Source organism: Anguilla rostrata, chromosome 14 (assembly GCF_018555375.3).
Source record: "Anguilla rostrata isolate EN2019 chromosome 14, ASM1855537v3, whole genome shotgun sequence".
NCBI lineage: Eukaryota > Metazoa > Chordata > Actinopteri > Anguilliformes > Anguillidae > Anguilla > Anguilla rostrata.
The window spans coordinates 28921942-28944126 of NC_057946.1; the positions used below are offsets into that span (position 1 = coordinate 28921942).

A 22185-nucleotide genomic window follows, 5' to 3' on the forward strand; every position below is an offset into this window, starting at 1 on the left:
AAATTAGTCCCCAAATTCTTTAAAACTGAAATATCAATCTGAAATTCTGGAGAAAAAAAAAAAACTACAAATCAATAAACACCAAGGTATTGGATAAAGCAGACCAGCGGTCTTAAGGGTGCCAGTAAGATTCAGGTCCTGAGATGGCCAGCTCTACGCTTCGTCTGCAGGAATGATGCACATGAAGGCTATGAAAATTCAGCCAGTTTAGCGATTTCACTGATGTGGACAAACTGCAGTCAAACCACAGCCGGACTGCGGCTGTATGGGCTGTCCCACACTGGGCCGTTAAAAGCTGCTGTTCTGGGGACGCTGTGGCGCAGTCTGTAGGGTGGCCCACTCTCAATTCATATACGATCCCCCATGGAGCCGGGTGTTTAATCCCCAGCCTCGACACTTCCTGTACTGTGACCTCGTCCCTCTCTGTAACCATCTCTACTTTCCTCCTTTAGAATAGAGTGCAAAAAAATACATCAGCTACCCTTTTACAAAAAAGTACTGCTGCTGTTACAGTCACAGAACCTTTGCTTTCTGGTTTTCAGTGTTTCAGCGTGAAGGTCCTTCATTTAAGTCACTTGGCTAAAAGCTTAAATTGCTGCTGACTGAAATGAGGGCAAAAGCCCTCCAAGACTGGAGTTACACCTGCAGAGGCTGCGGCCCTCCAGGACTGGAGTTACACCTGCAGAGGCTGCGGCCCTCCAGGACTGGAGTTACACCTGCAGAGGCCCTCCAGGACTGGCAACAGCTCTGCTGTAAGGTGAGATAACAGGGGAGTTGGGTGTGGGTGGGGGGGGGAGTAAATTGGCAGGGCATAATTTTCAGTAGCTTCTCTTTCGCTGCTCTCCTAATTTTAGATAAGTCACAAGGTGGGACTCCAAGACTTCACGCCCGAGGGTTGGGGGTAGGAAGGGTCTGATCTCCCCTCCTCCAGCTAAGCGCCGTAGGCAGGGGAGCTTCGCCTTCTCTGCAACGGCAAACAGGGACAGGTTAGGAGCGAAGGAGGAGTCAGCGAGCGCTCTCTCACAGCCTGCCACCCAGGCCCTCTTTCTGCCCGTCCCTCCACTGTTCCTCCAGCGATCACAGGCCTCCGTCACACCCACTCAGCTGCACACAATCTGTCCAGAAACACCGCGCTCAATCTCCTGCTGTACTCTAGTGCACACGATCCATTCAAAAAATGCATCAGTGCTCTTCATCATAAACTGCAGAGGAATTCAACAAGTAAAAAGTCATTTAAATAAATATCAGGTTTAAGGTAAGACGTTTTCACAAATTTGTTATTTTCTGCACTCATGAGATTACCCACACAAGGCAGAAATGATAGCATTAGAAAACTGTGGAAGAAGCGTGTGCAAGGGTTGGCATGTGCAACGGTTTAGGCACCCTTCCAATTGATCCATTAATACTTTTTCAAGGACGCAAAACTTGATCGACTCGTTAGGCCTTAAATTAAGCCAGGTGAAGATAATTCCAGAGCTTTATAAATACTCTAACCCTTCTAACCTCTCAGGGTGTTGTGCTTAACAACCATGGGCTTCTCTAAGCTGACTGAGGACCTGCAATTTAAGATAACCGACTCTTACAAAGCAAGGGAAGGATATAAGATATCTAAATGTTCCCAGCTTGGAATTTCCACGGTCAGAAACATCATTAAGAAACCATTAAAGGGAACTGCTGAGGTCAAGCCAAGATCTGGAAGAAAAATCTCTGGTAGAACTGCTCACACACTGGTCAGGCATGCAAAGCAACTCCCACATGCCACTGCAAAGTACCTGCAGAAATGTTTGGCTGACTCTAGAGGAGAGGTGAACGGTCCACTGCATAGCATTGCTCACACAAAAATGGTCTGCATGGAAGAGTTGTCAGAAAGAACTCTCTCCCGTGATCTCATCACAAAAGCAAACGTCTCAAGTGTGCAACACAACTATCAGGTAAGCCAGAGACTTTTTGGAACAAAGTGCTGTGGACTAAAGAACCAAAAATGAACTCTTAGGCACAACCACTAAAGATACACTTAGACAAAAACAAGGGAAGCATTTGAATAAAAGAACACTTTGCAAACTGTTAAGCATGGGGGTGGATCTGATTTTGCATTGGGGTTGTATGGCAGCCAGTGTCACAGGAAATATTGTGGAGGTGAAAGGAAGAATGGATTCAACTAAATATCAGCTAATCCTAGAAGCTAATGTATGGCCCAGAGTCAGTGAAGATATTGAAGCTGGAATATATAAACAAGACAATGCTCCAAAACATACCTCAAAATCAAACTTGCAGGAATGAAAGAGGCTTTGGAAAGGCCTTAACAGTCACACTTGTTCTTTAATTGAAAAACTCCTTGTCAATATTCCTGTCCTCTCTGGAGCCCTATACAGTGACAGTGCCACTGAACGGCTTCCCATTTTCCTCCCCATAGCACATCTCTTGTCACTATGGATAACTTGGGTTTTTCAGACAGACAGAAGAGTTTTCCTAAATTTCATCTGTAGATTTGTTTCCTTTTCATTCTTCAGTTGCCACTGACTTTTTAATACATCTTGCAAGTAATATTTTCTTTACTGCCGTGTCTTTTGAAAAGTGTCCTTTCAAAGCAAAATGTATTCGTTAAAATATGAAACACAAAATTAAACTGAATGAATTAAAATTCAATAAAATACCACAAAGTCTCCTACAATTAGTTTGTAAATATAAGACTAATTTCTCTGTTAAAAGCAGCATGGCATTTATAAGCAAAGTAGGTAAGGTTTTACTTTGTGGCTCCAACGACACAGCAACAAGGTAAAACATCTTGTTGCCACGGTTGCACTCTACCTGGGCTGTGAACCCACAACCCACAGGTCCAAAGTTGAGAGCTTCAATCTGCTGCCCTTGGTCGCAAGAGCTGAGCCAGATGGGACTTATCAGTAACAGACCTGAAATGGCACTGTTCCACAGAGTGCTCCCATACCACTAATCTGAGCAAACAAGACCATCCGCAATAACAATAACAAGAACGATCTTTCACTGACCAGGGACACGCAGCCTAACAGCGACACTGCATGTGAGAGTGTGTGTGTGTGTGTGTGTGTGTGTGTGTGTGCACGTGCGAGAGAGAGAGCAACCTAGCTCAGTTTTTGTCCGAACTGCAGGATTTAAGGAGGTGACAGGTAATATTTACAGAATAGGTTGGGGGTCACAAGTTCACATAATCTGGCCTTATCTAATTTTCATTCTGTAACACTTAATACACACTCATCCACTAGAACAGGGATGTCCAGTCTTATCCAAAAAGGGCTGGTGTGGATGCAGGTTTTTGTTTTAGCCAAGTGCTACAACACCTGGTTCTATTTATCAAGGTCTTGATTGAAGACCACGATTAGACAATAGTCTAATCAGGTGTTGTAGTGCTGGGCCAAAACCTGCACCCACACGGGCCCTTTTCAGATAGGACTGAACACCCATGCTCTAGAAGGAGTGCGTATGTACACTTTCTGTAAGGCCTTCATGTCTTGTTCAAGTGTAATTCACCACATAACCAATAACGCATCTACCTACAGTTACACGTCACCTCTCTCAAGCTCACTGGCCATTGCTTAGCAACTGCATCACTGCAGGGACCACAGGTGCCATGCCAAAGGTTCAGGAAACAGTGCTCTGGCACGGCGCCAAATTTCCCCTTCTCTCTTGTTCCATGAGAACACACGCAAATCCCACAATAACAACAGGTGCAAATTGGGCTGGTGCCTCTGCAGGGACAGAGGAGAGAGAGAGAGAGCGGAGGAGGCCTTTTAGTATCGTTTGCCTGGTGATTATTCTGCTGTGACAGAATGTTCCCTGCCTGTCAGGGAGACGGAGGAAAGAGAGTTTCACACGTTTGCCGTCAAGAACACTTTGGCCTGGAACTAATTCTGTACCAAAGCTGCGAACAACACCTTATTAAAATCTTATTAGATCTTAACAACAACAACACACACACACACACACACACACCTACCTCTCAGGTAAAAGAGCGGAATAGCCTGCTACATGGACGGCTGAGTATCGGATGCCCCACTGGCCAACAGCCATGAGGTAATGGGTGCAGGACCCATTAGGGTCGAGTCATCCAGCCTTTACATGGGGGTTTGCTCACTCTGTGAACAGACCCAAGCTCACTGTCCCACTGAATGGCTGCACGCTGCCAGAATGTTCATGTAAACATTCTCAACGCATGTCCACTGGGTTCCCTGACGGACTTCGAGCAAACTACAATTTGCCGACGCCATTTTCCATCGACTTGCATTGTAACATTCGTATCTTGTTATACCCTCCACCATCTTTGGCTTCAATGACCTTGTGGTCAGGCTGAGTCTGGTAGAGGAGGAATCTGAAATCCCAGTTAGAAATGCTAATTAAAGAGAGTTACTTTTTTAAGTCAAGATCGTAACAAATTGGGGGGTGGGTAGCATGAGGTAATTGTTGGAATGTGCTGGGCATGTCTTCAATCAGGGCACGCCCATAGAGTATTACTATTGGTAAACCATTAGTCTGTTGGTCTGATTAAGTTAACATCTTTAACAAAAATTAGAGATTGTAAAGAGAAGGGTGTACTAGCCTCTGGTTAAATTTACACTCATTGGGAATCCTGTCTATCTAAAGACCATGATACAAATTCCTTAGTTGTGCGGACCAATCACTGGTGGTGGAGGACTGTGGCAGGGCTCGGATTGAGAGAGGAAATCAGGGCAATCTGGGGCCACGCCTACAGGTTAAGTGGCCACACAGACCTGGGTCACATTAACAAATGAGTCAGAGGCTGAGACTGGGATCTACAGAAGACCGAGAGAAGGAGAGCAAGAAGGGCAATACAAGGCCAAGCTGACAAGCTGAAAAAGTTCAATTTTGTTTGGTTTATTTTCTCTTTGTTATTTTAGTTTATGGTATTCACCCTGATCCAGAGATGGTGGATATCTCCCTCTCTGTCTCTGTCTCTCTCTCCAGCTGTTCTGTCATGTGGTGTGAGAGACCCGCTGAAATAATGACCCTGTGGGTCAGGGGTCATTTGTGGGTCAGGGGCCATTTGTAATGAGGCAAACAGAGCTTGTATGTGCTCCTTCAATTTACAGTTTACAATTTAGGCATTTGGCAGATGGGAACAGGTAAGAAAAGCCCAACAGAGGTACAAAGAGATATGGAAAAGCAATCGGATCAGGGTCGTGATGATGTAATGCCCTAGCTGGATAAACACACATGCAGTCCTTTTACCAGGCCAGAATGCCCAATAAAACCAGGGTCTTCTTACAGAAGGCTCTCAGCATCAGAACCAAGCTCAGAGCTGTACAGAAACATGCTAAAACCACGACCACATGACCCGACCCCCCCCCCCCCCCCCACCGCAGCCTTGAACCTGACAGTCGTCCAAATGTATCTGGATCTGGATTTTATCGGCACACGTCACAAGGCATCAAAACCTCCCTCCTGTACCACCTCCCACCCGGGCACTCTCAGCGTTCAGTCCCTGGAACATTCCGGCATGGGAACGTCTCGTCCCCTCGCCCCCCCCCCCCCGGCAGAGATCACAGAGACACAGGGGCTAAAATGTGTCAAATGCAGGGAAAGACAACATTCTAAGTAAACTCCCCTCAGCTGCTTCCTTACATCTGTGTCCTGCTCTTCAACACTGCAGTATAACACTGTAATATACCACTGCATAATGTAAACCTACATCCCTGCTGATCAGTATGGTGTCCTGATTGGCCAGAGAAATCAGTCCTCAGGAGTGAGGTGTGTTTTCTGAAGAGGCCACCAGCACAGTCAGCACATGCTAACGAGAATCACTTCAGCTGTTGAAAATTTGGAAAGCGATGGCGTTCAGAGAATGAGAGGGAGGAACAGACTCATTCTCTGGGGAGAGGTTCCTGAGAAGCTTCCGTACAGCACAGCTCAACTGCTCTTACTCACACAGCCAGAGAGCTTTCTCCAGATCTCTCTCAATGAGTCAGGAAGTCATTTAGCCTAATGTTACACGCCTCACCACACACACACACAACACAACCTCTGCTCTACAGTCTCTCATGCACTCATACAGAATATCCCTATGTGTCAGTGTATGAGAGTGTGTGTGTGTGTGGTGTGTGTGTGTATTGTACCTATTGAATGATTATTTTAACAGTCGCTCTTGTCCAGAGACCCCAATAATGCCAGAGAACAACGGACAAGTGCACCAGAACAACTTATTTAAATACACACATATAGCCTATACATTCACAAAGTCTGTATTTGTGTATATACATCTACATATCTGGTATATATTTACATGTGTGTTTGTATATGCGCACATATATGCATTGTGCAAACATATGCACATGTGTATGTATATGTACGCTCAGTGTGGGCTCTGGTCCGGTGCAGGCTGCAGTACCTGTTGGAGGCCTTGTGGGGGCGCCACCATGATGAGCACAGTGGTTCTCTTGGCCCCGGTGCGCTCCTCCTCGCTCCCCCCAGATCCGGGCCTCTCCTCCTCCACATTCCCAGAGTTTCTGTCACCCCCCTCAGCCTCTGCTCCTGGCTGGCACCCCACCATGTCCCGTCCCACAATCCAACGGGACAGCGACTCCCAAAGACCTTGCAACATCCTCTCCCACAATGCACTTCCCCTGATCCTGCAAGCAGCTTGGACCCTGCCGCACGCAACTCCCACCTTCCAGACTGCCTCACACTCATACACCTGCAAGCAAGCTCATACGCATGACACACACACACATGCAGAGAAACACACACACGCTTATATGCACGCTTACACACACACACGCACACACACAGGTCAGGTGAGGTCAGAAGGCAAGTGAGGACAGGCCTACAGTTAACTACTCTCCGAATCTCCCCACTCTTCCTGGCACCCGGCCAACACCAGTCCCGCAGGCCCGGGTTCACGTTACCACTGGAAACCCTCTCTACCCCCCCCCACCCCCCAACCGGCAGCACCCGGTCACCCCGCAGTCCCGCTCCGCCTCTGGGCGCAAGGCCGGCGTGTGTCCTCACGCGCGTGTGGGCGGCTAGCGTCAGTCACGCAAGGCGCTAGCGCAGCGCCGCTACGGCTGGAGAGGCGCGCTCACTCCTGCCAGAACTTCCGCTGGCTTCCGCGAAGACCTCCGGGCCGAGTTTTACACAAACTAGTAAAAAAAAGATGAAGAGGGAGAGAGAGAGAGAAAGGAAAGATGATTCTGGTGGAGGCGTAGGAGAGGGAGGGACGTCCCTCCGTCCGTAGCGCGAGGACGTTCCGGTGCTGGCCGGTCGGCGTGCCGTGTCCCGAGGTGACCGGTTCGGCGGCAGGGAGACGCGGCAGTCCCGAGGCTGGCTGGTGACGGTGCAGCACCGAGTGATGCAATGAAAACCGGCTCCCCAAACCTGCAGCCTCACTGCAGCTGAGCCCCGGCCAATCACGGCGCCTCTTACTGACAAGGCACCCGGCTCCTCAGCCAATCCGGGCACAGTAGAAAAGAAGCCCACCAGCTGATTGACTGCTTGCCAAACTGAAGAGAGTGTGGGGGTGGGCAGAAGAAGGATGCGTTCTCTCTCTCTCTCTCTGGGAAATCTGCTGATGCAGAGGCTTCCCAGCCATTCCATCATCCTGTCTGCATTGCCGTGGCAACCCCACTGCTGCACAGGAGAGCGAGAGCGTGTGTGTGTGTTTGTGTGTGTGTGTGTGTGTGTGTGTGTGTGTGTGTGTGTGTGTGTGTGTGTGTGTGTGTGTGGGTGTGAGTGCGTGTGTGTGTGTGTGTGTGTGTGTGTGTGTGTGTGTGTGAGCCTCGCTGTACGTCCCCCTTAAGCACCCTCTCTCGCAGCATTCTTTTTCGCAGATAGGAAAGCCCACCTCTGACACACACACCCCCTCAGTGACTCACTCACTCCCTCATTCATCCCTCCATTCCATCCATTCCAGGCCCCTGAAAGCAGTACTTACGGGGGCTCAGCTGCTTCGCTCGCAGGGCTATTCACTGCACAATTATGTGACAGATTTCCACCAATCAATCAATGAATCAATCAATACCTTCATTGCTTCAGTTGGAAAATATGCTTAGAAAGCAAATTAAGAAGACACAGTACACTTATCACAACACCGACTGATAAATACGCACAAGCATGAGGTTGGAAAAATGAGTCAGCAACTCTAAAGCTGACCCCACCCAGGACAAATAAAGTGAAACTTACAGAAACAAATTCTTATTCAGTCTGAAGTGTCTGGAACCAGACAGTTCCCCCCTGGCCTGGATTCATGGTGTGACACCTGAACTTTTGCTTTCTCACAGTTTAGAAGAAAATGCCTCTACTCTTGTAACGGTAAAGTAAATGGACTGAATTTATAAATAGTAAATGGACGGCATTTATATAGCGTATTTCCCAGCAACAACTGCACAAAGCGCTTCACAATGAATGCCTCTCATTCACACACACTCACACTCGCACACGAACAGTGATCAAGGCAGTCATGCAAGGCACAAACCAGCTCACTGGGAGCAATGGGGGTTAGGTGACTTGCTCAAGGACACTCTGACACACTCAGAAGATCCAACTGACAGCAACGGGCCCCCGATGACTGGAGGGGTGGAGCTACAGAACATGGAGGCGGTGCGCTGTAACACTCAGGCTTGTGCCTCGGAGGCTCCAGGTTTGATTGCTAACTGGTTGCTAACTGTTTGCATCCTTGATGAAGGAGCCTCCTGTATTATTTTAGCAAACTCCTCCAGTAACATACCCAGCCGTTTAAAAGGATTCTAACTAAGCTGTTCATGTCACCCTAGATCTGCCTCTGAGTGGTGCACACTGAGCATGTGTGATGCCCATTGTCCAATCAGCAGCGAGAATGCGGTGAAGACTCGAGGACCGACTTTCTGCATACGCAGCATCACGGATCGAGCCGAGGTTACGCACGGTTACACAGGGTTACTATGGTTACGCAGGCTCTCTGTGAATGGGGTGGAAAAGGGGGTGGAGCTTTGCATTTCTGAGAGCAGAAAAGAAAAAGAGAGAAAACAGCAAAGAGAGAAAAGAAATAAAGATTCTAAAAGAATTTTATTGAAAGTGTTCGAATCTCTGTTCTTTCTCCAGAGCTATCAGCTCCTCTTGGCATGTCTGCCCCATGAAGATCTCATGGCAGCATTCTGCAGTAGCTTCCTGGTGATGGTAATTTGTATTTGTCCTAATACTGTAGCTTATTCTTCTGCCTAGTTGGCTTTGCAGAGGTTAGGTCTGAATAGTGTTCACCGTGTGAACTAAACTGTGTTCTTGGCTAGAAATAGCTGTACAAAATAAGTATTGTATCTTACTGAACCTGTGTTTAGTAGTTGTCTATGACCATGAAATGCACTTTTTGTATGTCGCTTTGGATAAAAGCGTCTGCCAAATAAATGTAATGTAAAATGTGAATGTGAATTTATGAACCCTGGCAGGTCAGGCCCCCTCTCACCCCTCACCCCAAATCTCTGGGTGTCAATCTAAGATACATTATTGCAGTATGTCTAAAATGTTCACAGTGAAATACAGCGCTTTATCGGTCAAAAGTTACATTAAAATATTCCACTTGCAGCTTGTCCATTTTATCCAATGTGCAGTTCAGCCCATACTCCTGACCTTTCCCCCTCCACTTCCCCCGACCCAACAGCAATTACAGACCATTACTCTACAGCCACAGAAAACAGCTCTAACTCAAGCATGGGCAGTGTGTGTCTGTGTGTCCAGGAGGAGCAAGGAGTGACAATGATGAACGAACACACACACACACACACACACACACTCCATGAGACCAGAGGCCGTGTAAGCTGAGCGGTTCAGGCTTTGCAGGAATCTTAGACTAAACATGCATCTGTACAGCAGGTCTGTGTGGCCTGCAGAGTCAGTGTAAGCAGGAGTGAATGAATGAATGGAGGTGTCATCACAAACTTAGATCTTGAACGGTGGGTTTCCCCCTGCTGGTGAAACAGGGCACTGCGCCTTTCCTGAGTGCTATGGCAGATGAAAGTAGATTACTGTGCTGTTAATGGGATTTCCTGCAGCTTGTCCTTTCAAAATGATTCTAAAAAAAGCAACACCAAGGGTTTAAAAAAAAAATCTGAAATTAATACCTTTGGGTTACCCATTTTATAATTCACAGCAAATTATCTTTTAGGGTAGGATTACATCCAATTAAAAAATCATGCAAGTGTCATATATAAGTTATTTTTTCATTTCTCTTTTTATCTGAACCAGTGATAAATGGGCCAATCTTTGTGTTTTGCAGGGCTCTGACTGAGGGTTAAATTCACTGTAACCTTAATGCTGATCTGTTCTTAAAGTTAAGAACGAAATTAAGCATTTTTCCCCAAACATTCTATACATAGTAGTTAGAAATGAATATAAGACTAGCGTAAACTTTAATTCTTACTAAGTAGTAGGGAATGACCAAAAAAACTGGGCCTGTAACCAAGAGTTTGCAGCAGGGCACCAGCACCGTAACTGAGCTGGCCGCTAACTGCGTCAGCAAATATCCTGTTTAGTCACATGCTCTGAGGACACCAGGATACAGCCAGCCACTCAGTCAATGCGCAATGAGGTTTAAATTATATGACAAAATGAACGAAGAAGCAGCAGAGCAACTAGCTTGAACACACCCCACCCACCTGACTGCCAACAACTGTCTGTACGTCACTGTCTCTGTCTCTGGGCTTGAGAGGGTGTGTGTGTATATGTGAATGTGTGAGTGTTTCAGTTTATACATACATATATATATAAATAAATGTGAGTGTATGTGCCCGTTTCAGTTTGAATGTACTGTACATCTGCAGGTGTATATGCATGTGTGTGTGTGCGTGCGTGTGGGTGTGTGTGTGTGTGTGTGTGTGGGGAGGGGGTCAAGCTAACCTTGTCTATAGCAGAATAATACCATTAGCTGGGCGGTGTGGAGTCTGTTTCAGGATTGCACGTCAAACTGAATGAAAATAGCTCAGCGTGTGGTCAGTACTGAGATCCGCCCGAGTGCGCCTGTGGTAATCCATTCACTGAGCTGAGAGAGGGATCACTCACCTACACACCACACACACACACACACACACACCACACACACACACACACCACACACACACACCACACACACACACCACACACACACACACACACACACACACACACACACACACACACACAAACACAACGTGAGATCTGTGTGCCTGGGCACAGGGGCAGGGTTAGGGTTAGGGAGCAGGGTTCGGGGGTAAGAGGTGGGAGCAGAGAGTAGGGGTAGGAGTAGGGAGCAGGAGTGAGTAAGTGCATTCCATTTCAATATATTTTTTGCAAGGCAAATACTTCGATTTACATTCACGTCTGAGGCTGACAGATTCTGAATTTGACTGATTGTGTGTGACAGAGAGAGAAAGCACATCCACACCACGACAAAATCAAATTACCATACGGCTTCGCCCTTCCCCGCCTCATGGGTTCCGGGCGAAAACAATAAACTAAAACAACAAACTAACATAACAAAGACAAAAGAAAGCAAACCTGAGCGACAGCATTTCGGCCCGCCGCTCGTAGCCGGCCAACTTTTCAGCTGCCGGCTCCAATGCTTTTCAGCAGCCGTTTCACTTCTTTCTCGCGCTCAGACAGACGGGCGAGCGAAAACGAAATAAAGAAACGCTCTCTCGGAGTGAGCTCCCGCTCTCGGCCCCAAATCGTGGTGCGGAACACACCTTTAAGCACCTGGGCTGATTAGCAAACGCAGCCCAGGTGCGCGTGCTCCCGCCACCAGCCGGCGTGACCGAGACCAATCATCTTCAGCGACGTTTACATATTATTCGCAAAACTGAACTTATTTTTAAGGCTTTCTTGTCACGCACTGCCAGGTAGCACCAAAACTTTTTTTCAGGGACCTGATGGTGGGTTTTCCCAATGATGCTTTAGTTTTGTAGTGAGACTTAAATCTATATATTTTTTCTCTCAAGTAGAAAATATTAGTTTGTTTTATTGCTTGATAAGAGAAATCGTCTCCGTCCATTTGCAAATCTTTTTGTCTTATTTAGCAAAAAAAAACAGAAGTAAGAATTTAAGTCTCTAAATATAAGTCTAACATATTTGTCAAGATTGCCTTCTTGTTTTTTGCAGTATAGTATTTTTCAAGTTGCGAAGGCAAGAAAATAAGAATATATTATATCAGAATAAACCCTATTAATTGTGTGAGAAGCTCAGACAAAGTGCATTCTCCTTTTAAGGAAACGATTTGATTGCGGTGTGTCACCTGCTAATGCCTCAGACGCAAATCTGCTGGCGATGCAAATAGCGGCGGGTCACATGGCGGGGCACGACCCCGGCGAGCGTCGGGTTTCCGTCTCGCCCTTCGCGGCCTCGGCGGAAGGCGTTAACCAAAACCGCCGTGCGCCTGCGCGCTCCGACCGCGTAATTTAAGAGTGAAATAGGTGGAGGGGCGCGGTCCAGGAGGGAACGCCAGCCCAGGCGTATTTCCAGCGGCGCGGAGCTCATGCGGGGCTGGTGTCCGATGACAAACACATGAGGAGTGAGCGCTGACGTCGCTCGCTCTGCATGACCCTGCATGGTGTACGTAGGGGGGTATTACTCTTTAAATACCCCCCTGAATAACAAGAAACCTTCATGTGACCAGCTTCACGCATGCACATTTACCCATGTGCCCAAAAATACACACAAAATATTCATTCCTGTTACCCTGGGGGTCTCCTTATATCTGTGAGTTTGGACCTCTGCATAGAAAACAGCACCTCTCACAGGAGAGATACAGTACCGGTTAAGGGTGCAAATAATTAAGCTCCAGCAACAAAACTACACACCCACACTCACATGCATGTATACACACACACACACACACAGTACCACCTGCAAGGCCTAAAATTTTATGCTCTGATACTGAACACAGACACCCTTGGTTAGTCCACCATGCCCCCGCCAGCACGTTCCCCAGGGCAACACTGCTGTTGGCCAGCGAGAAGGCAACATTCCAGGGCCTCTCCTTCCTGTTCAATCAGACAGACAGAACATTCTAGGCTGCAGACATCAGCTGAAACCGAGGGGGAGGGGCCTGGGCATACAGAACCCAAATCGGCACCAGTGACCTCGGACAGAAACACATCCAGCGATGGTCAAGTCAATTTATTTCTAAAGCACGTTTAAAATGACTACCATCAATCAAAGTACTGTAAAATGAATAAATACAAGAGTGTACAAGGTGGAGGATTAATTTTTAAAAACAGAACATAGGCAAACAGAGGCAATAATACATAGAACAGGGACAGACCTGATGTGGCCTTAAAAGCAAGAGAAAACAGAAGGGATTTGAAATGAGATTTAAAAGTGTTGACACAGGCTACAGATAAAATCAAAAGTGGCAACCTGTTTCAAAGGCTTGAGGTGGACACAGCAAAGGCCCTGTCACCCTTCAGCTTTAACCAACACCAAGGAACAAAGAGCAGCAATTGGCTGGAGGACATCAGTGTCCTTGGTGTGGAACAGTGGTGAAGTAGATCAGAAATATAGGAAGGGTCAAATCATTAAGTGCTTAAACAAAAAAAACAGCAAAACCTTACAAATCCATTCTCAAACTAACGGGGAGCCCGTGCAGGTAAGCAAGAATAGGTCTCTGTTTTTCATTAAACACTTTACTGCAGCATTAGTACTAGGCTAACTGCAGGTGGGAAAGGTTTGACTGACCTAGATACAGGGAATTACGACAGTCGAGGAAAGATGAGATGAAGGCAACTGAAGACACAGATGACTATTTCCAGGTTGTAAAATGACAGAAAGGGCTTGCTTTTGGCTAGGGTTCTAAGCGGCAAAAATAACACAATGTTTTGGCATGAGGGTTAACATAGCAGGACAGTGGCCCAAGGCCATTAGAGAAACCTGCTAGGGTAATTTAACTTGAGAGTTTTTAGCCATCAAGAGTTCGATATCAGCAAGACAATTGGAACAGGTTCTTAAGGGAACACTGATCACACAACAAACATATTAAGGAAATACATACATAACTCTAACACTTGTCCCCACGGAGATCTGAGACAGGCTATGCTTGTAGCTTTGGGAGTATGAATCTAATTTCTGGAGCAGCTAATACTCATTCACCACATTAGGACATTTAACATGGTGGGGGGGGGGGGTGTAACCTACAAACACAGTCATCTGATTGGTCTATTCCCATTAGCAATCAGAGTTGGATATTGAACACAACAATAAACCACTTCAGCCAAATGACATCCTCAGGAATGTGCACTTTCAACAACTGACCAAACAGCTGACCTAATGTTTCATCCAACAACTGACCAATCAGCTGACCTAATGTTTCATCCAACAACTGACCAATCAGCTGACCCATCCACTGATCCAAAGACTGAGCAATAAACTGAGAATTCAACTGAACCACCAACTAACCAAATAACTTCTATTCCACTTTTTTCCTCCTCTCCACCTCCTTCCTTCCATGCAATCAGTTTTAAAACTGCAGGATTTTATTCAAATATTACAACCAACAGTATTTGCTAAATTTTCCCTGAGCAAATACATACATGGCTCACCATGCAAATACCAGAGAAGGAGTTCACTCCAAACCAGCTGCAGCTGCTGTGTCACTCAGTCTTTACAGCAAAAACAGTACAAGCCATGTTAGACCCCAACTATAGGGGTCGATCGAGGGGTTCGCATCAAATGCGAGAGGAAAGGATTAGATTGTCACAGCTTTGAACGATAAAACAAAAATCTGTGTTGCTCCTACTCAGTACAACTTATGTCTTTGTATACTCTAAAGCAGGAGAGTCCAGCCTTATCTGAAAAGGGCCAATGTGGGTGCAGGTTTTTGTTGGACACCTCTTTGGACACCTCTGCTGCAGATTATGCCCCAATGTGTCCTGGGTAGTTTTCCCATGAAAAAATGAACATAAATGATAAAAATTCTAAAATCTAGCATTGAGCTTTCACGATCTCCTGGTCAGTTTGAGCACAAGGAAGCCATTTGTCCTGTCATTCTACCGCAAGTATGCACTTAAACAGTGTGTCGAGTCTCTGTGTTGTTCTTCTTAAAACACAAGCATCATAACCATGTGCTTAAAAAAAAAAAAAACACAGAGACTTGATAAACTGTTTACTGAAAACACTTACTTGGTTGCGGTAGAATGACAAAGCAAATGGAGGTAACTGACCCAAACTCTGTAAACAGTGTAAACACACATGAAGTAACTAAAAACCCAACATTGAAAACATTTACTTTTTAACTGGCAGCAGGACTGGTGATACTGCAAACTGATTTCTCAGACCCACATACATGCAGGCTACTTCTGTCTTCATTCCATGACAAGTCATGCATCTGTATTCCATAGCAGGCGTATGAAACTGCATTGCACTGTCTTATCCAGCGATGCCCATCGTTCTAACAGATGGACTGCTAACCGTTCTTTTCATAGTTAGAGTCTCTCTCATAAAAGTCAGCAGTTTACCATGCGACCATTGTACAGCAGGGTGGTATACTCTGTACTATTGTTGAAGCTCATTCATAGGACGGAAAACCTTAAAGTAAGTTTTCAACAATGAGTCATCCATGTAATTGGGGTATTATCTACTCACTACTTATTAAAAGTCATTATTATCAGAGGCATATTCTAAATAAAAGTTTAGTCAACATATTCAGTCTCCATATTATGTAACTACACAGCTGGACACTTTGCTGAGGTTCGTCCGCTAAACACAGTACAGTTTGAGTTCCTAAGCACTCGAACCCTCGAACCCACAGACTCAGTCCGCTTGCTAATCCAGTTCCTTCACCAAGACTCCAATCCTGGCATAGCTGACATCCTGCTGACCCTTATGAATCTTTAGCTAATCATTCTACAAATCAAAACCTACAACCATAAGACAGAATATTACCTTGAATATGCTTGAAAATGGGTGTTTCTTTTAAAATAGTCAGTAATCTGAAAGTTAGGCTATTTACTGGTGTCTAAAGGGTTAAAGCAGTTTAACAAATTATTTGATGTAGGCACGGTAAATGCCTCTTTTTTATTAATTTTTGGTGAGGTTCACTCCTTCCAGGAATAGCCTCTATATTTTAGGAGCCAAGATTTTTTTAAATACATAGAAACACAGCGCCAGTGTCGGACAGAAGCGTCTGGAAGCTGGAGGTTGTGATTCGGAGCACGGCGGACCACAAAGGCAGCAGCCACGGGCCTGGCAGAGAGAGGGACATGGAGCCGACAAAAGCGAAAGTAAAGAGGGACAGAGGGCTGGTTAGAAAGCCCCTGCCTAACAGACACTTCCCTCCCCATCTCATCCTGCCAGCTTGCATACTGCCAGCTTGCCCTTATCTTATATCAGTTAAATGCACATCACTATCGTGCTACTGCACGCAATTTTCAGTTAACACGTATGCATGCATACACATGCACCATGGGTTTCATTTCTGTCAAATCAAGAAATTAATTAAAATTCAATTCACGAATGAGGACTTTCAAATGAATGAATTGAATTTCAATTCATTTCCTGAATAAAAATGGATTTAAATGGAATCTGCCCTGACACACACTCACACCTTGCCTAATTAACCGATCATTGGCTAACACTCAACTGCATAGGGCTTGGCCAAATAGGCCAAGCTTGTCAGAGCACCGCACCGTCACTGGTTACATTCTGGCGCAGTTGGCTGCTCCGCATGCGTAATCTGCCTGGTTTCTGTCGTGCATTTCTGGTTCTGCCCTTTGTCCGTTTCCTTTGTGGCAGGACCAGGTGCCCGAGAAGAAGCGCGGTTCCCACGGAGACGCGGGAACTACTTGACCATACGCTCACGTGCGCTCACAGAGCACCTGTCCGGTTCAATTAAAGCCAGTTCTCAGCATCAGTGGGTCCATGTAAGGAATGTCAGCTCCTCTAGGTTAAGCTCTGTACCGGCCAATAAGGATTAAGGGCCATTCAAAAGTTTTTCAAGTCAAGTTGTCACCAAAACAATGGGGTGTACTTGGAAATGAAGTAAAGGTAAATTCCACACACACACACACACACACACATATATATATATATATATATATATATATATATATATATATAAATTTCTTTTTTTTCTTTTTTCTTTTTATTTTACACAGAGAGTTACCTCAACAGACTGACATGTAGTCAAGACAAAGACCCACAGGGTGCCCAGTTGTGCAGTGTTGGATAATCTCTAGGTAAATAACAAGCCTAGATGGGCTTTAAAGGCCTGCTGTCACCATTATGTAATTTATGTCCCTATGACTACCTGGATAACAGTAATTATGAAAACCCCCCTTTTGGGGGGGGGGGGGGTTCTGCTAGGTGGCATGTCCAGTGAATGGACTGGTCCTGGAGTCAGTGGCACGGAGAGCAGGAATTTCTCACTCCTAAGAGGCCTGAACAGACTCCCCATCAGACACTCTTTTGTGTTCCTGTCTTCAGTGACACGCCCAGGTTCGGAACGGAACCTTGGCCGACGTGGAGGGAACACTTTAATAAGCGTTAACAGCAGACCAAGGTTTTCCTTTTTTTCCCTAAATAGTCTCTACAGTGCTACAATCTGCAATTAAGCACAAAATACCCTTGTCTATGTTCATATTTTGATCTCTTGTGTTCCTCTCTCAACTCCATCAGCAAAAAACATAAGCCACTGCATCACTTGGGCCTGTCAGACATATAATTCTGAATTTTTAATAACATAGCAGAGCCACAGGCAGGTGAATTTAACCCTGCGTTTAAAAAATGCTATACGTAAGCTATATAATATTATATTTGAATCCACTCATGCCTTCAAAGCTACTGTTACCTGGGAACAAGCAGGAATAATTCATTTTCAGACTGATGGTGTCAAACATTAGTACAGTTTTCAGCCTCAACCTGGTTAAGCGAATACTAAAATGCACAACGTGGATGTTTTTAAATTGCAGCTCACACTGCAAAATTCTACAGACAGGAAAACATGCTGCTATGGGATCTCAATATATCTCTGCCAACTTGCTTACCCTTTGTAGTTTACAAACAAATAAGACATAATATTTCCTGCCCTCACAATGCGTTCCTGCACAGAGTATTGTTTACACTCCACCCATTTCTCTACTTAATTATCTTAACTGCCTCTCTGTTGGCGAATATTGCTGTGATACCGGCCCTGTCCAGTGAAAAGAGAAGCCTGTGGGTTTAACATGACTCTCTGGTGTCTCACTGCAGCCCTTCTGAAGTTACAGGCTCCCAACTGTAACATTGTAGCCTATGTTACTGAGCAGTAACAAAATGCACTGAAACTCCAAGTAAGGAATGCTCAATCGCGATGTTATCTTTAATTAATGGACTAAATGAACTTATCCTTTACATTAAGAAGTGTAAAGAAAAGTCACAACAAACTATTAAGTCTGGAAATCATATCCTATCGTCGTATAAGCCGTTCAATTGGTCTGAAGGCTTCGGTTTAACTGGGTTAAAATACAACAACCCAAATCAGTCACTCAGTGTGGGAAGCAATAGACTCCCGGCGCATTTCCCGTCCACCTCACGGACAACAATAGGATTCTGCCATACATCTGTCTCTGTCCAAACTAATAATTCACAATAAAGAAACACTAATCCTTCAACAAAAAACTGATTTCAGAGGCTTTTAATGATTACAGTAGGCTACGATGAAATAACATGCTTGAACAGTAGTAGGCAAACCAGCGCGTGGCATGGTCATAACGCTGCGCGAGATGTGGAGCATCGGGAAGCAGCCTGACAAAAACGCATCTATTATGATTTCAGCTTTAAAATTTAAGGACGGAAATTAGAAACTATCAATGACAATGGCGTAGAACGAAGTGTTTAACATTGCTCATATTAGCTTTGTCAAACCACGTGTGAACTCTATCATCCATGACATATTTCGAGAACAGGTTTACGAACTTGTTGCTGCCATAATACACCGGTGTATATACTCACATATCATAATGCGGCCGAATCATATATAACTAGGCTAAGTAGAATCTCCCTGAATGTAGGATTTCACTCCGCAAATACCCCAAGATAAGCTGACCAACGGATTTCCTTCAGGAGTCGGAACACAGTCTTAGCCAATCCAAACGAACATCGACAACTCACCATGAGTTCATTTTCGGTGCGATGAACGCCAAGTTTTTTCAGTCCGATTGTCAGGTCGTTGACGCAGATGCCACCATCCTTATTGACGTCCAAGATTTGGAAAAGTACTTTGAGTCTGTGCTCTTGGTCCGCTTCGCTGCAGTGCGCGCTGCCACAGGGACGCGACAATTCGCACGTTCTGGCTCCGGTCGGGCAGTCCCAGAACTTAGGTGGGGTCACAGAAGCGGAATCAACTCCCCCACCGGGGTCCGAACCCGAGGAGATATCTTCTGGGGTACACTGACAGAAGACACCACTGAGCAGAGGGGAGACGAACGATCGCTGCTGTTGCATCATGTGTTTCCAACAATGTATCAAACGTCAGACCAATGAATTAAATGCTAGCTAGCACAAATGCAGCACACCGCTCATACAAAACGTAACCAGCTACAGTAGGCTAGCGATCAGCTCTACACTTTTGTTTTACCCGACTATCCTCGTCATAAACGTTTGATCTCAATCCTTGAGCTATACAACTTTTTTCTTATTTGCGTAACAATGTCTGTGCCGTTTCGAACGCTCCTGGGCAGTCCAACAATTTTCAAAATCGCAGATAATTGTTCTTGCCTTGTTTCTTCTACTGTAGTCAACTGCTCTCGTTTCACACACTCTCTCGGTAGTTGGATGCTGACAGCCACTATCCACGTAGGCTATTCGGTCTGGACTGATCCCGTTTAGGGCTTTCCGATGACACCGCTGGCCTCTCGTATGTAGTATAAGGTTTCCTGTTTCTATAATCCGGTGATTTACATCCAAATGTCTCCGATTTGCCTTTCTTACTCACAGATGATGCGTGCTGGAAAACGCCGGTAAATTGAACAGCGGTTCGACTAAGAAGGAAATGAGCCCAAATGGGAGGGGAGACATCGGAATGTAGATGATTGATAGGTCCAGTATCCAATCCGCGTCAAATGTGCAAATAGGCTCTGGCCTTAGCTAAGTGTGACCTGACGAGACTTACAGGGCATTCCTTATGGTAATACATCGCGACATTTCATTTGTAATCGCGATATATTTGCAAAACTACTCTTACACTTACCACTGTTCATCCGTTGTTCATTTCACTTGTGCACACCAAAATTTAAGATAAAAATGCTCAAATATATGTAAAATTAAATAAAATAAATGAATACATAAAAACTTCACAGATAAAAAACAGAAAAAATTGAAATTCATATAAAAGCCAAGCTTATAAGGTAAGTTTTAACCTTACGTTTAAAAAATGTAGTTTAAGAGTCATTTTGTGCATTATTGTTTTTGAAGGATTGCATTATATTGTGCACAGAGTAGGTTTTTAGCCTACATTTTTACTGAATACATTGCATAAACACAAATACCTTAGAAAAAAACAAACACAAACACAAACACACACACACACACACACACACACACACATATATATATAATGCATACAGACAGAACTAAACAGGGGGGTATTGGCTTTACAAAACACATAAGAGACACATGTTAGCAAAATCATAACAAATTACATTTAGATATAAATATGCATCGTTTGACAGCTTTAGTTATCACAGTACTGAATGGTAGAGATGTGCAGTTTAAAAATAAATGAGAAATAAGTTTCCCATTAGAAAATGTATATTCATCAAATGGAATTTAGCTAATATGGGGATGTGCCAAAATAAGTTTAAAACAATTTCAGGTTACATAAGAAAACACAAAACCAAAAACAGCAATATGTTATATAAGCCATTAGATGGCACCATTTAGCAAATTAGAGAACAATGACCGTGGACAAACGACGGATCAAAGATTTGTCTGGGCAGATACGAGAACTGTAGTTTGTAGTTGTTTGTAGTATCTGGGCAGTGAATTGTGGGTTTTCACCCAAATTTAATTTAACAGTTGGTTTCGCACCGATCTGTGGAATTCAGCTACAAACACCTAAGATTAGAGAAAGCATTTGAAATTGATATAGGTCCAAATTGATATGATGGAATGGACTCCATCCTGAGCAGTAACATTCATATTTGTATCTGTTCAGAAAGTAATATAAAGAAGTTAATAAGGTAATTTCCATTTAACAACGGATGTTGTCATGGTAACTTGAGCGTTTTGCTAATATAGTACCCTCCATAATGTTTGGGACAAAGATTTGACTCTGTACTTGTAATCAAACAATTCATTTGTGGTTAAAGTGCAGATTCTCAGGTTTTATTAAAGGGTATTAATACACTAATACATTAATTAATACATTTTTGTTTTACTATGGAGAAATTATCACACTTTTTATATATAGCCCCCATTTATTCTAGGGTTTTGTTTGCCTTTGGAGTCTGTTATTGGCATTTGTCAACATGAGCACCAGAGTTGTGCCAATGAAAGTCAAGGAGGCCATTATGAGGCTGAAAAATAAGAAAAACAGTCAGGAGACATAGGCCAAACCTTAGGCTGACCAAAATCAACTGTTTGGAACATCATTAAGAATAAAGAGAGCACTGTTGAGCTCAGTAAGCGTAAAAGGCATGGTAGATCAAGGGAGACCTCAACAATTGAAGACTGAAAAATTTGTATCATAATGAAGACAAAAACTCCCAAAAACCTATCTGACAGATCAGGAAAAGTTTCAGGAGGTAGTTATGAATGTATGAGTAAAGACATCAGAGGCTACACTTCAAGATGGAAACCACTGGCTGGCCACAAAAACAGGATAACCAGGCTACAGTTTGCTAAAAAAAAAAAAAAAAAAGTACCTAAAAGAGCCTACAGAGTTCTGGAAAAAGGTCTTGTAGACTTTTTTCAGAGTGATGGCAAGAGCAAAGTGTGGAGGCCAAAAGGAACTGTGCAAGATCCAAAGCACCGTTTCTGTGAAACATGGTTGTGGGGTTGTTATGGCTACCACAGGTACTGGCAGGTATACTTTCATTGATGATGTAACTGCTGATAGCAGCTGCAGAATGAATTCTGAAGCATTTCATCTGATCAAGTTCAAGCAAATGGCTCCAAACTCATTGGACGGTGCTTCATCTGATAGCAAGACAGTAATCCCAAACACACTGCGAAAGCAACAAAGGAGTTTTTAAAGCCAAAACTTTTTTGACTGGCCACGTCAGTCAC

The 22185-nt window shown here is 44.6% G+C and overlaps 1 protein-coding gene and 1 long non-coding RNA gene across 3 annotated transcripts in view; both read right to left on the bottom strand.

Moving 5' to 3' along the window:
- The window catches only part of slc25a25b (solute carrier family 25 member 25b), a 33241-nt gene extending 13283 nt beyond the window's left edge, over positions 1–19958 (bottom strand). The window contains exon 1 of one of the 2 annotated variants that reach the window (XM_064308800.1): positions 19069–19958. In XM_064308800.1, coding sequence (XP_064164870.1) covers positions 19069–19404 — 336 coding nt within the window. In that variant the 5' untranslated portion in view covers positions 19405–19958. Of the gene's footprint in view, positions 1–6376; positions 6895–19068 lie in introns of those variants that run through there. The other variant, XM_064308801.1, reaches the window with a different exon arrangement.
- On the bottom strand, positions 18578–19062 carry LOC135239831 (uncharacterized). The gene is made up of 2 exons (XR_010325508.1): positions 18910–19062; positions 18578–18702 (listed from the first exon to the last, which is right to left on the bottom strand). It is a non-coding gene; the product is annotated as an uncharacterized LOC135239831 (long non-coding RNA).
- Positions 19959–22185: the final 2227 nt, after the last annotated feature.